Source organism: Sander vitreus, unplaced genomic scaffold, assembly GCF_031162955.1.
Source record: "Sander vitreus isolate 19-12246 unplaced genomic scaffold, sanVit1 ctg481_0, whole genome shotgun sequence".
In the NCBI taxonomy this organism is placed as follows: Eukaryota; Metazoa; Chordata; class Actinopteri; order Perciformes; family Percidae; genus Sander; species Sander vitreus.
The window spans coordinates 1-16,446 of record NW_027595588.1 but is presented as its reverse complement, the minus strand read 5'-3'; the positions used below and the strand labels follow the sequence as shown (position 1 = coordinate 16,446).

The window sequence follows — 16,446 nt, the reverse complement described above, 5'->3', positions numbered from 1 at the left end:
TAACACTTGTCCTAGGAGATTAACAAATGTTCTATACTAGCCCAGTCTTGTGCCATTAGCTACTGTGTTTGGTGTGATGGGGCCATTGTCTGTTTAAATTAAAATGAGAACTTGTGTGCTTTGGGAAATAAAGACTTGACATGGCTTTGATAATTATTTGGAATCAATTTTTGTCCTAACTTGCAGCCAGCAAATACTGCTCATAAGTCCTCATCATTATTTCAATATCGTTATTATTTCTAGGTATATATATTCTTTTTTTATGTATTTATTTTTTGCTGTGTTTGTATTCGATGACGGCGTTGCTGATAGAGTATTGTACATTGTCTCCTGTGGGCGTTAGCTTCATGTGACGTATAATGGTATTTTATTCATCATTTAAGTTCAACACTGTAAACCCCATAAAAATATAAAAAATAAGTCCTCATTAACGTGTTGTATTATACAATAGCAATTACCTTATACAGTGATGTCACTTTGCTTAAAGCTCCCATTCATGCTATAGTGTATTATTGGTTTATAAGACATTTCATTTCAGAAAACTAAGTATTTATAATCAGTTATGATACATCAGAACAGTTCTCTATAACTGGCTAAAGTTATGGTAGTCATTATGATGTGTTCTGTAACCCAGGACTCAGTCTCTTCTTTTAAACACGGTTGTCACTTTGGCATGGAGGTATAAAGCATTAACTTATAATACATAATGTCCACCACTTACAATACTTTATAAACCTTGTTATAAGTTGTCATGATTCTACAAATGAAAAAACATTTTTTACAAGGCCTTATGAAAGAATTATGTCTTATAAATGTGCTTATGATGCATTATAGACAAGGCGTTCATAGAAATTGGTAACATAGATTTTCTTTTTTAACTGGTGTTTTAGGCCCCTAGCATCAACTGACAAAAATATATGTATGTAATGTATGCATGTGTGTTGTTTTCTAACGGCAGCAAAACAACGGAGAAAATGGATCTGAAATCTGACATGCTTACCATTCTGTTGTAAAGATGAATCACTGTTCAGTAACAGGATAAAAAGCCAAAGAAGGTGAAAGAGTCTCATTGTGAAGATCCAGGAACCGCTGTATTTAGGAACTACACTTTGAGGCTGAGGTAATGTTTTTCCTTCAGATTTAAGTCTGTCTGTGCAGTAGAAATGGAGACATTTGCAGTGAAACAGTCTCACACCCCCACCAACACACACACACACACACACACACACACACACACACACACACACACACACACACACACACACACCTACACACACACGCACGCCTGCCAACCCACACGCACGCCTGCCAACCCGCACGCACGCACGCACGCACGCACGCACACACACGTATTTCCCAAAACAAGGAATGAGATTAGAAATGTAAATAAATCCAAACAGCATTTTGCAATATTGGATTTACTTGGGTCAAGGAAGCAGGGTCAGGAATGCTTATAAAATAGAAAATAATAGAACATTTGACCACCAGGCTATCATTAAAGAACACAAACAACGCTGTAAATCTTGGTGTAGACCTACATTTTAACATCCACATTAAGATGAGATACAAAATCAGCCTAGTATCACCTTACAGTAAGACTATATCAAGCAGTAAAGGACTTATGTCTCAGCTAGATTTAGAAAAACTTGTCCATGCCATCTTTAACAGGCTTGACTACTGTAGTCTTGTTTTTAAATGTCTCTCTTAGAAGTCCTCTAAAGACCAGGAGAGATCACATCACTCCAGTTCTCAGATATTTTAACTGGCTTCCCGTTTGTGAAATAAGTTATTTTAAAATACTACTGTTGATTTATAAAGCACTGAGTGCTTTAGGGCCAAAAATATATTTCTGTTCAATTACAATTGTTACAGATAACAGCACTACAATACACAACAGTACAATATCTTTTCTCTCTGGTCAATCATTCACATGTTTGTCCAGCCAGCTCATGTCACTACCAGTCAACTGAAGCTTTTACTGGTAAGAGGACAGGGTCATCACACCATCAGAACACCCACACAATCAATGGGTGGCTCAGTGGGTCTTCCTTTGGTACACCTGATCTCAGGTTCATTACTATGGGCTTAATATGGGCTTTTGGTCATGGCTCAATTTGAATGCACTATTATGTTTCCTCATGATATCAGTATTTATCGTGCAGGATATAATGGACATGTTTTGTTAATGGGAGGAATGCATACATAATAGTGGGGGAAAACGTACACACATCGTTATATAATTTCCTAAGTAAAATTTTCATCTGAAGAGTAACTTACAGACTTATAGAAATAAGGTATGGAGCTGATATTACAGCAATATTTCCCTCTGAAATGTGGTAGTAGTAGTAGTGAAACTGTAAAGTAGCATCAAATGGAAATAGTTAAGTAAAGTAAAAGTACCTTCAAACAGTAAATGTCCTTGGTTACTTTTCAACCCTGTTACAGTTGTGTGTCCAGCATCGGGGAGAATACTATTTATTTAGTACCTGCTATACTGCATACCCCATCCCTTATTTATTCAAATGTTTCATTAAGAGTATGAAAAATACATCCTTAAAATGCAAATGTGCTTAACAGCTCTGCAGGCCTGACTAACACATACAAAGGAGTGTCTGATCTACTTAACTAAATGCTTTAATAAAACAATACATACAAAACATGAGAACATGATTGTTTTATTTAAACTGTTGCAGTAGGCCCAGAAGATCAGTTAATAACTGTACTTCTTGTTAATCATTTACATGTTTGTCCAGCCAGATCATGTTTTTCACATCCAGTTAACTAAAAACCTTTACTGGCAAGTGGGCAGGTTGATCACACCATCAATACACTTCTGACGCATGGACAATGTGCCGGTATGTCTTCCTTTAGTACAAGTGAACACGATAGTATCATCATGGGGTGAATACAGCTTATCGTTATGACTATATCTGAAGGCAATATTATATCTGTTCATGAGCTCGCTATCCACAGTACAGGGTTCTGCAAGAGATAACAGATAAACAGAACTTTAATAATGGGAAATTACTTCACATCAAACTCCATGTAGAAGTATTACTTATCTTGGATAAAAAATATATTTAGAGTTGACAACTGAATATCAGTAATAATAATAGTAAAAAATAGTAATAATCAGTTAGCTTTATTACAATACTCAACATACAGTGCATTACTGGCCAGCAAACTGTGAAACAGATAAGAATTTGATATACCTTTTTTAGATAGGTTAGGAACCTCATATTACCTAAAAGAAATGCAGATACTGCACTTTTCCTCTAAACAATCTTCAAATGATGACAGGGATCAGATGTATTTCTGTATTATTTAAAGTATATTGAAATCAATATTCCACAATTTAAATAGGTGATTTAAAGGTTGTTTACTCATATCACGTCAAATGAATTTCACTAGAGTCAGAAGCTGAGATGTTAGTCTACTGTTCCTGCTACTTTGCTAAGATAATGGAATTTACCTGTTTTTGTCTGCATCATGATTACCTTCATCAGCTGCCATATTTATTTATTGACGTGGAATAACAAACTTAAAATGTTTCTTCAAAAAGGCTATTTTTCAATAGCTTTGACTTGATATATATATATTTATATATCTGACTAGTTGTTCTTTCATAATGTAAAACAGATTCCAGTGTTAACTTCATTTTCACCAAACGTAGTAACTGCATATTGGCTTTGTAGAGCTGTTGTCAGCTCTGCTGTCGGTATAATTTAAGACCCATTGTTGCCCGTTAATTATTCTTTCGTTTTTGTCTATCTTTATCATGTGATGTTTAAATCAAGCGGCTACATGCAAACCCCAGAAACCAAAATCAGTTTTACATAGGCTACAAATGTCAACATGAAAACTGTGAAAGGAGTTGTAACTTACTGAGGCATCTCATCTGTCCAATCCATTCACCATTGATGCAGGTTTTGTAAGTCTCACCCTCCTTAGTGTAGTAATTCTGACAGATGTATTCAACAGTTTCTCTATGTCTGTACTGGAATTTAAGAGTTCCCCTGGTGTCTGCATCTGCAAGGTGTGGTGGTGTCCCACAACCTGAAGGAGCTAAAAGAACATAAAACAAACACACACACACACACACACACACACACACACACACACACACACACACACACACACACACACACACACACACACACACACACACACACAAATAAGTAATTTCCTGGAAAAGCTCTTTAAGTCTTTTTCTTATTTAAGTCTGTATATGTCCACACTGCCAGTTAATTAGGTACACCTAGATAAAATGAATACAACAGCTCTGCAATACATCCTATACCCATAATTTTCCTAGATTAGGAGCAAGGGGAAAAGAAAAGAATTGATTTACCTCCACATGTTGGGAAGGGATCACTCCACCGTCCGCCTGCTAAACATTCAACCTCAGCTTTCCCTCTTAGAAAGTCTGCAGGCCGGCGGCAAGTAAACGTCAACTTTTCTCCTGTTCTTAGTTGATCGCGCTGTACATATGTGGGGAGTTGTAAGCCGTCTGATAGACCTGGGACTTTGCATTTTTCTGTTTTTAAGAAGATAATATGTTTAATCAAGAGCTTTAAACAGTATAAACAGCAGCATATTACACTTACAGTTTATTTTGATTGCTTAAGCACTATTTTGAATACAGGGACCGGTTTTCCAAAACACTACACACAATTAGCACAACCACACGCCCAATTAGCAGAACACCTCAGACCCTTTGCTAAATGAAACACTCTTGCAAAAACTATACACTAATTTATAAAAAACATATTTTGTTACCATATGAAACACACACGTTTCATATGACTTAATTCAGTTTGAACCAGTTACACACTGCTGTTGCTAACCTAAAATACTTTTAGCAATTCTACTTCTCAGTGATTGGAGTACTGTAAATGTAGTACACAGAGAAAATATACAATAAGGGACTGTTCGTTGTTCATTTCAGGGGCCACCGGAGGAGTTTTGGGATCTTCAGTCAAAATAGACCTGACCCTCCCTTCACCAGCAATACATTTTGAATGACCCTCCAAAATAATATGGAAAAAAGGGATAGGTCATAGAGAATTGTACATTCAGACCCTTATCAGACGTTCTGGTCTCGCCGCCATTTTAGTGAGTCGCTTCCGAAGCTTTTCAACTGTGTAATATGACGTCCGCTGGGGGTATTGTGTATTACGGAGCTGATTTCGTGCCAGTAGGAAGGCAGCGTAAACCCCAATTTCCACCAGTTGCGGAATGGCTGCGGAACGGCGGCGGAGTCAATAGGTTTCCATTAAAGTCAACGTGTGTATTTCCACTGACTGCAGAACGGCTGCATTCCGACTGCGTCCCGGCTCCGGCGGTCCACAGCCCTCCGGAGCAATTCAGCACAATTCAGATTGTGCGGGACAGGAAGTCGAGCACAGAAACAAAATAAAACATCCAGTTAATTTTCAAAATAAAATACACCATGCTCACGGCGGATCATATTTCCCTGCACTACACCTTGAAAACACAGCACAGAGTTGTTTCCCCTCTACTCCTCTGGATGGAAACAGACTGTTGTTGGTTTTGTGGTTCTATTCTACTTGAATTCGTGAGCTCTAGTGGGTCCTCGTGACTTCAGTCATGGCCGCAGCCATACAGCAACAACTCCGGACCTGGTGGGTATTGACGGACGGCAGAGCACGGAGCCGCTTCGCAGCCGTTCCGCAACTGGTGGAAATGAGGAGTAAGTTCACTACACTACACAAGACCAATGCTGCAGACTGAGGAAACTATAATTAATTTCTCTCCATATACATAAATCAGTCATCATGTCAACATCGAAAATCACAACAAAACATGTAGTGTGCATAACACTGTTAGCTCAGCAAACAACAGACAAACATAAAATACTGTATCCAGTACAGGTTACAATTACAGTAAAAAAAAGGGGGACAGGCAGCTAGCAGATAGTGAGGAGATGTTTGCTATATGTGACAAAAAATGTTTTAGCCTAAAACAACACGTGACATCGCTTAGAGCAGTGGTTCCCAACCTTTTTTCCTTGGCGCCAACCCTACTTATGTCTAAGAAAAGCTGAGCACCCCCCGAAACCGAAGTTGAGGTAACTCTCGAGATACAGCCTTACTTTCTTTTTTGATACAGAGGAGTTATCAGCACTTTTACGTTTCTCCGCCATGTTTTATACATAAAATAGTAATGCCGTGGCGGCAGGAAAAACGAGGATGATAGCAGCTAGCAGCTGACCTGATGACAGCGAGGGTCCCAGGTTAAGAGGTCCCGGAGGTTTGCCCTACTAAGTAGCCTGCCTACAATTTTAAGCGAGAACAAAAATATATAGTTTTTATACCGACTTTTGTATACATTATATATTCTAGTGTATTATCATAATTTGTTAAACATGCAAATATTTTTTTTTACCTCAACCTCAAACCAGATAAAGACTTGCACACCCCCTGTGATCTTTGCCGCCCCCCTGAGGGGTGCCTGGACCCCAGGTTGGGAACCACTGGCTTAGAGCACATTTAAAGGGCTTACCTTCACAAATGGGGAATGGATGATCCCACTGTCCATCTTGACCACATCTCAGCACTGAACTGCCATTCAGATATTTCCCAGGTCCTTCACAGCTGAATGCGAGGAGGCGGTTAGGAAGTATGGGGTCGTCATTTTCTGGTAAACCCTATTACTGTAACCCCTCCATCTGCAGGTGGGGGGTTGCAGCTCGATGGTAAAACTAAATACAAACAGTCCGTAAGGTCAGTGAAGATAAAAAAAAACAAGCTGAACAAGGCAAGTTTTTGATATGTAAATACACCCATATTTTATTAGCCAACATCACAAAGTAGAGTTGCAACACAAAAAAGAGCCACACATTTAGTTTATTTTTGCTTTGAACAAACAGATTGATGCTTATTTGCTCAAAACTGAAGTCAGTGAAATAGCTTAATGCAGGTTTTTGTTTTATAAACCTCTCAGTACCATCATCTGTGTTTTAATTACTCTAAAAGTTATTCACAAATTTCCAAATGTTTGCATACATATTATTATCACCATCTCAAATAGGCGTACAATTGAGCCAAAACCGCCATATATATGTGCCACATACTTTACAAAATGAAGCCCGTGTCTGAAAGGGACTTAGCGTTTTTTTTCTTTCCCCCAAACTCTAAGATGGTAACGTTTAAAAAGTATAATTAAACACATCTTACAACAGTGTAAGCAGAGTACTGCAGTGAGCGTAGAACAGACAGCCAATTCACTTACGTTCCCTGTTGCACGTTCCCTGTTGCACTGTCAGCCAGCCCTTGCTGGAGCATACATATCTGATTGTTGGACTGGATGTAGTATAACCAGGTTCACAAGTGAAATTTATCAGTTCTCCTTCTTGGTACTCTTTTGACAAATGGGCATGAGGAACATCTGGGAGCTTTGAACACGCTAAGAGACAAAAACATGGCGACATGAGACAGTCCTTACTGTCTTACCTTGTTTGCATCAAATACAGATGGATAAAGGGGTGAAAGGGAGATGGACATAAATCACTACAACGTTGAAGAATGTCCATGGCACTGAAGGACTCCTAAAATAATTACCAAGAGTACATTATCAATTGCATGATCTTCATCAGGTACACCATTTTTTGTAGTTGGTATACTGTAATATATATATATATATATATATAAGAGGGTATATGGAAATCCTGGAACTTTCTTAGTGCTTTCTTAGTGGGTATACTGCGTATGCCTGCGTATCACGTAGACACCACCACTGAAATGGAGGGATGCATGTGTACATCAATCCATAAAAATCCTCATGAACAAAGCTAAAATAAAGCATGACAAAGACATTTCATCAAAGTGTAAGCTCATAAGATCACTTAAAACAACAGTAAAACGCACTGTAAGAATTGAGGTAATAGAACAAATTGATACATTATCTTTAAATTACCAAAACAATAATTAAGAGGATAAGGCAGTATGCTATCACAGACCGCATGAACTGGCCTCTGTGCAAAATGCAGTACTTTTACAATAATGGTAATGACATATCGGTACACAAACTTGGGCCTTTTAAATATACAACGAAGATAACAATGTAATATACAGGTTATTCCTCTCTTATCTATGAGTCATGTACAATACAATATAATAGTTTAATCTAAACACTTTCTGTTTCTTGTATCCATGCACCTTGTACTGGTATTTATTTATCCTCGTACTGTTACGGTTGTGTTCCAGTTGGACTGTGTGTAGAACTTGTATGTATTTATGTGTCTTGTATGTGTTTATACTTGCTGCACACTGAATCGCCGTTCAGGGACACGTTGAAGTTGAAGTCCACAGAGCTAAATCATAACACTTCAGTAAAAAAAAAAGACCCCTACTTACCATTCTGTGATGAGGAAACTTCCACAATTCCCCACAGTTGGAGAAAGAGGATTACAGACAAGCTCATGGTCCTTTCACAAATGTTTCCTGAGCAGAACTACTGTGTGTTTGAGTCCTCGGGGAGCCCTAAGGTTCACAACACAGTCTGCCCTGTGGGACTGTACAACGCACAACACATTGCAACACACCAACACACCAACACACATAATTCTCAATACTGGATGTTCCAGATGTGCTCACAAACAGCGTACTTTGTGCATCAGTCTAATTCGTAAAATAAGCCAATGGTTGAAATTAATTAACAGTTATAAATTACCTTTGTTAAAAGATATTTGGCTTGCTATTAGTGATTGCTGCAGATTATGCTCACTAGGTTTGGCCAATTCAGGATGTAAGATGTTCTCTATAGAAGTCCTATGGAGAAGGCCAGTAAAGGTTGTTGGGCATACAAAGCACAGGACTTTAATAAAAAAAAAAAAAAAAAAAAAAAGTTGTTTCGCATATTTAAAATTAGTCCACTAAAACATGGTTGTATTTTTGATTGAGTGTTGACAAATTCAAGGCATGTTAAATAATTAACTTTTTTCAATATTTATAAATAAATTAAATATAAATTTATAAATATTTCCTTTTTTATTTTTTTTATAAATGGGAAAAAATGGGATTACCAATCCCACGAAAAGACCAAATCAACAATTAATAAAAGTGACTCTGATTTTGAATTATTATTAGGCTTCCCTGATGGTATACTTTTTAGGTTCCAGATCTTCTCTTTTCTTTTTAATTATGGTGCGTATACTGTATGATGTAAGCAACACACTAACGTCTATAATACAGAAATGTTGACAGAATGACATTCACAACAGATGACGTGCATGTTAAAGAAACTGCCCAAGTTTAGGTTTCATATAAACTTAGAATGAATGTAACATCTGCCTTCAGCAGCAGGTAAAGTTTATTTTCTGAAACTGACATTCACCCAGAAACATGAATTACGGTATTAAACGCTGAATGCTGCAGACTGTTTACTGAAAATTAAGCTTTATTTTCATAATGAACAATTCCAGCCATCCGCAAGTTTGCATCATACTGCCAGGGGGGTCCATGAAACATTTTATGATTTATTCATTCAAATTATCATGACCTTCTTTTCTTTTCTTTTTTTTTTTTTTTTTTTTACAAAAAGCTTCAGAGTTCAACAAATATTTCAATCTTTAAGTCTAACATACAGTGGGGCAAAAAAGTATTTAGTCAGCCACCAATTGTGCAAGTTCTCCCACTTAGAAAGATGAGAGAGGCCTGTAATTTTCATCATAGGTACAATCCAGAAAATCACATTGTAGGATTTTTAATGAATTTATTTGCAAATTCCTCGGGAAAATAAGTATTTGGTCACCTACAAACAAGCAAGATTTGTGGCTCTCACAGACCTGTAACTTCTTCTTTAACAGGCTCCTCTGTCCTCCACTCGTTACCTGTATTAATGGCACCTATTTAAACTTGTTATCAGTTTATCACCAAAGAGCTGTCAACAAAATTGTAGACCTGCACCAGGCTGGGAAGACTGAATCTGCAATAGGTAAGCAGCTTGGTGTGAAGAAATCAACTGTGGGAGAAATTATAAGAAAATGGAAGACATACAACACCACTAATAATCTCCCTCGATCCGGGGCTCCATGCAAGATCTCACCCCTTGGGGTCAAAATGATCACAAGAACGGTGAGCAAAAATCTCAGAACCACACGGGGGGACCTAGTGAATGACCTGCAGAGAGCTGGGACCAAAGTAACAAAGGCTACCATCAGTAACACACCACTCCGCCAGGGACTCAAATCCTGCAGTGCCAGACGTGTCCCCCTGCTTAAGCCAGTACATGTCCAGGCCCGTCTGGAGTTTGCTAGAGAGCATTTGGATGATCCAGAAGAGGATTGGGAGAAAGTCATATGGTCAGATGAAACCAAAATAGAACGTTTTGGTAAAAACTCAACTCGTCGTGTGGAGGGGAAAGAATGCTGAGTTGCATCCAAAGAACACCACACCTACTGTGAAGCATGGGGGTGGAAACATCATGCTTTGGGGCTGTTTTTCTGCAAAGGGACCAGGACGACTGATCCGTGTAAAGGAAAGAATGAATGGGGCCATGTATCGTGAGATTTTGAGTGAAAACCTCCTTCCATCAGCAAGGGCATTGAAGATGAAACGTGGCTGGGCAGCATGACAATGATCCCAAACACACCGCCAGGGCAACGATCGAGTGGCTTCGTAAGAAGCATTTCAAGGTCCTGGAGTGGCCTAGCCAGTCTCCAGATCTCAACCCCATAGAAAATCTTTGGAGGGAGTTGAAAGTCTGTGCTGCCCAGCGACAGCCCCAAAACATCACTGCTCTAGAAGAGATCTGCATGGAGGAATGGGCCAAAATACCAGTAACAGTGTGTGAAAACCTTGTGAAGACTTACAGAAAACGTTTGACCTCTGTCATTGCCAACAAAGGGTATATAACAAAGTATTGAGATGAACTTTTGTTATTGACCAAATACTTATTTTCCACCATAATTTGCAAATAAATTCATTAAAAATCCTACAATGTGATTTTCTGGATTATTTTTTTTTTTTTAACATTTTGTCTCTCATAGTTGAAGTGTACCTATGATGAAAATTACAGGCCTCTCATCTTTTTAAGTGGGAGAACTTGCACAATTGGTGGCTGACTAAATACTTTTTTGCCCCACTGTACCAAAGATTATATTCTATTCTAACAAATCTATTAACTCTTAGAATCTGCAAATAAGTTTAATGCATGTCTTATACAGTATCTTTCTAATACATTTCTCTTGTGTTGTTCTTCGACATAAGTTAAAAAATTAGGCTATGTCAAATTATTTCACAGGGACATACATCAGGGTGTCCCCGAAAAATTCTCTGCAAGGGGACCTCTAATTTACTGCTTAAATTTGACTTTAAAGTGTATTCAGCCTTTTTTTAACATCGAGGGCAGGGCACTACAGATGAAAATAGCCTTTTGGCTAATTCTGGCTTTTTTAACCCATGTAAAATCATGTGCATTATTAATTTGTACTGTGCCCTTTCATAAATAATCTGAATTTAATTGAATCTTCAGCACCTTGGACAGCCAACGTATTCTTCTTATTGGCATCGGCATACTTAGAGAAGTGCTGCTTAAAGAAACCTGTTAGGAAATTTAAGTTTATGGAAGCGTTTGTAGAAAATGCTCTTAACTTCTAAGACCAATCATTATCAGGAAACTGGGCCCAGTTTTGTAATTTATTGTGCTGCATTATTATTTTGGATATTATGTGTTTTTCTCTTCCAGGAGAGAAGAACAGCTTTCTCCAGTAAAGCTGACTTGAATCTTTCTCTGAGCATGTAAAAAAAAAATAATCAAGATGGGACACATACTTTACATTATACATTTAGAGCCAGAAAACAGACTGAGTGAAAATATAGATTTTATTAAAATTATGACACAAAGGTCTGAAGTATAGACACTGGATCATAATTGGTCTTACTTTTTACTTTGGTTAATCGTTTACATGTTTGTCCAGCCAGATCATGTTTATCACATCTAGTTAACTAAAAACCTTTACTGGCAAGTGGGCAGGTTCATCACACCATCAATACACTTCTGACGCATGGACAATGTGCCGGTATGTCTTCCTTTAGTACAAGTGAACTCGATAGTATCATCATGGGGTGAATACAGCTTATCGTAATGACCATATCTGAAGGCAATATTATATCTGTTCATGAGCTCTCTATCCACAGTACAGGGTTCTGCAAGAGATAACAGATAAACAGAACTTTAATAATGGGAAATTACTTCACATCAAACTCTATGTATAATAAATGCTATTCTTAGATACAAAATATATTTAGAGCTTAAAAACTGAATAGGTTGTCTCAAATGTAATCAGTTACATGCGCTGTGACAATACTTTACATATAGCACATTACTGGCCAGCAAACTGTGAAATGCTCGGTTACGTTGTAACCTTGGTTCTCTGAGTGGAGAGACTATCTCTCCAGCTGTAGGCCACTCGGAGATGGTTCCGATCAAACCATCAGTGATTGCACGCCAGGACAGGTGCTTTATAGGAAATAGCATAGGGCGTGGCCGGGCAAGCCAGTGTGTCTTAAAGAAGTATCCATGTACCTGACATCAGGGGGATCATCCCAGTACATATGGAATATGTAACGGTGGAGAGATAGTCTCAATATGATAGAGAACAGAAGGTTAATTATACCTTTTAGAGAGAATGAACATCATTTTGATCATTTACATACTATAGTTATAGGGATTAGATCTTTCTGTGTTTTTATTTAAAGTATATTGAAATCTATAAAAAGGGTGTTTAGTCAAATTGAATCACATGAATTTTTCAAGAGTCAGAAGCTGAGATGTCAGCCTACTGCTCCTGCTACTTTGCTGAGATTATTGAGTTTACCTGTTTTTGGTCTGCATCATGATTACATTCATCTGCTGCCTTATTTATTTATTTACCTGAGAAACCAAACTGAATTATTAAAATGTTGGTGCATCTAAATTGCAATTTTTCAGTTACATAGGCCTAGGCCAGATAACATCTTAGTGAGTGAGTAAATTAAGCTTTATAGCTTAGGATAGCTGTGGATATCGCCCCAGCTATAGCTTTGACTTGATATATCTATAGCTGACTAGTTTTCGTTTGTCACCAAATGCTATGTTACTGCACTGGCTTTGCTGGGCTGAATTGTGGTTATTTCCAAAATTAACTTTTTGGGTCTATCTGCCATTGGCTGTTCAAGTGAAAACATTAACTGGCAAAAAAAAAAGTTTAACCGCCCATAAACTGCATTGGATGGTAGTAAACGCTGCAGCTCAATGTGTTGTACCACTGCTACAACAAGCTGGGTGGTGAGCTAGATAAGTAAGCCAACAGTGGACATTGAGGCGCAGTCAAAGAGTTTCATTAGAATTATTGATGGTCATACGTTGCATGCTGTGTAGGGGTGGGCGATATGGCCAAAATCTTCTACCATGGTATGTAATTTCGTATCACGCTTATGGTAAATATAACACTACAATAAATGGTTCAAAATAACTATATCATACTACATATCACATTTGTTTATTATCTTCTTTATTTTCCCTACAAACAAAAACAATTGCCTCACATGAGACAACACTTAAAAAGGTTTTAAGGTTCCTGAGAACAATAATTTTAAGTATTACAAGGTTAAGGTTTAAAGGTAAACAGGTTACCGAGGAGTGGGATTGGTTAGGGTAAGAATGTCCAGCCTGGTCACACAGAATTCCGTGAAATAATCACGAATTGTTAACAGCGTATTACGTGGTGGTGGCACGGAATGTGTGAAAAATCCGTGTGGCCACCACGGAAAACAATGCCAATGTGAAGTCAATGAGAAGATGACATAGGATTAAGAGTGACTACGGTAGCGAGTACTATGTAAGGCCGAAATTCCGCATAAGGAAGTTGATTGGGGTGGTGGATGGGTCAAACACAGGACTTTCACCCACGAGAGCAGGGTTCAAGACCAGGGTTCGTGTCCCACATGTCAGGTTTCCTAAAGTTGCGTATTCTTTAGTTCTTGTCTATCTTCATTATGTGATGTTGAAATCAAGCGGCTACATGCAAACACTGGAAACAATATCATCTTTAACATACTGTATGCAAAATCTTCAAAGGATGAAAACTGTGAAAGGAGTTGTAACTTACTGAGGCATCTCATCTGTCCAATCCATTCACCATTGATGCAGGTTTTGTAAGTCTCACCCTCCTTAGTGTAGTAATTCTGACAGATGTATTCAACAGTTTCTCCATGTCTGTACTGGAATTTAAGAGTTCCCCTGGTGTCTGCATCTGCAAGGTGTGGTGGTGTCCCACAACCTGAAGGAGCTAAAAGAACATAAAACAAACACACACACACACACACACACACACACACACACACACACACACACACACACACACACACACACACACACACACACACACACACAAATAAGTCATTTCCTGGAAAAGCTCTTTAAGTCTTTTTCTTATTTAAGTCTGTATATGTCCACACTGCCAGTTAATTAGGTACACCTAGATAAAATGAATACAACAGCTCTGCAATACATCCTATACCCATAATTTTCCTAGATTAGGAGCAAGGGGAAAAGAAAAGAATTGATTTACCTCCACATGTTGGGAAGGGATCACTCCACCGTCCGCCTGCTAAACATTCAACCTCAGCTTTCCCTCTTAGAAAGTCTGCAGGCCGGCGGCAAGTAAACGTCAACTTTTCTCCTGTTCTTAGTTGATCGCGCTGTACATATGTGGGGAGTTGTAAGCCGTCTGATAGACCTGGGACTTTGCATTTTTCTGTTTTTAAGGAGAGAATCTGTTTAATCAAGAGCTTTAAACAGTATAAACAGCAGCATATTATACCTGAGATTCTGACTTTTGGGATTTAATGAACACAAATGTTACGTGAATTTGTGTCGAAATCTTTGTAACTTTACAAGCAAATGTATGTGATATACTACTTATCAGTTACTTAAGTTTCAATCTACGCAGATGTTTCCTTTTACTAAAGAGCCTTTACTCAATATTTTGTATTAAAAATGAATTACATTACATTGATTTTCCATTCTGTAACTTTACTGTTTTGGTTCGCTCTCATAGCATCATTTCAGCATCAGCAGACAGCTTCACCGAAAAAACCCTAAAAACCGACACTTAGAGACAAGCTGGTGAACAAAGTGGAGCATTTCAAGAGCCTAATATTTGTATGAGTTGGTGGAGACCAAAAATGCAGCTAAAATAGAGAGTGATGATAGACTTTCTGTAGCTAGGTGGCCAGACATGACTTTAAATGAAATCATTAATTTTCTATATTTTGCTCTCTATCTGCCGGATGTGTAAATAGGCAAGTTAAAAGATGTCAATTAGTTTGAGTGTTGAGCCACAGCTTGTTTCTGCTATCGCCAAGTGGCCAAAAAATCCATAATGATTAAAATGTCTTTAATATACAACTTCAGCTCTGAGCTTTAAGCTGGAGTAAGCCATTTTATTGGGCGAGAATTTCATAATAACCTTTCAGCATATTTTAATTATAGCGGTCTTAGAGTGAACTAGACTCACCTCCACTTGGCTCAGGGGTCTGGTGAGTCTACACAGCATGGGAGAAAAACGTGCTCTGGTTTATTGGTATTTCTTTAAACCAATCACAATCATCTTGGGCGGCGCTAAACACCGGAGAGAGCCCCAGTGCTGCTGCAGAACTTGTTTTGGTGGAACGTGTACGTTCAAAAGTTGTTTTAGTCGTGCAACAGAAAACTCAGATTAGACAGATAGTCTAGCTAGCTGTCTGGATTTACCCTGCAGAGATCTGAGGAGCAGTTAACCACAGTCCTCAGAAATCCACCGGAGTTTAAAATTCCAACACAAAGAAAGTGGAAGTGAAAATGTCGTGGCTATAGACTGCGCAAGCTTTCTCGATTTGTATTATTTTAGTTCTTTGTTTTGACTTTTGCCTGGTTTTTATTAGACAGCCTTTTGATTGTTTTAGTGGACAGTTCCTTTTGGCTTCATTGTTTGTTTTTAGTTTTTAACATTGAGTTTGTAGAGGAAAATACAAAATTGAAATAACCTGTTAATGTTTCTGTAAGAGAGCTACACGAGTATGGTGGATTGTGGGAAGCAAAGAGTGCCTTTGCCGTGTTTTATTTATTGTTTTCTTTTCGTTTGCTGTGTTTTATGACGTTGTATGCCACTTGTTTTAAGGTGCCCCTCCAGCTGAGTTTGGCTGTAGTTACTCTCTAAGTCGCTTTTAGTATTTGCTCCATTTCCCTTTTGTTTAAATGTTGTTTTATATTTTCTTGTTTCTGACTATTTTAAATTCAGGCATTAGTGTTTTACAACTTTTTATTTTCCATATATCTATATTTTTAGAATCTACGTCTCTGAGTTTTTAATTGTGAACCCCTGGTATAAACACAAATGAATAGTTAAAAGTAAGGAATTGGGTTTGAATCCCAAGCTTTGGTTATTCTTTGGATGAATGT

At 38.0% G+C, this 16,446-nt stretch overlaps 1 protein-coding gene across 1 annotated transcript; it reads right to left on the bottom strand.

Moving 5' to 3' along the window:
- Positions 1-2,776: 2,776 nt before the first annotated feature.
- LOC144514178 (complement factor H-related protein 4-like) lies at positions 2,777-14,843 on the bottom strand (the record flags this gene model as incomplete). The annotated part of the gene is given in 9 exon segments (XM_078245363.1): positions 2,777-2,982; positions 3,886-4,065; positions 4,352-4,537; positions 6,502-6,673; positions 6,675-6,724; positions 7,255-7,325; positions 11,984-12,170; positions 14,114-14,293; positions 14,576-14,843. Coding segments are annotated over 9 exon segments (1,485 nt in total), but the record flags the coding sequence as incomplete, so codon positions are not given.
- Positions 14,844-16,446: the final 1,603 nt, after the last annotated feature.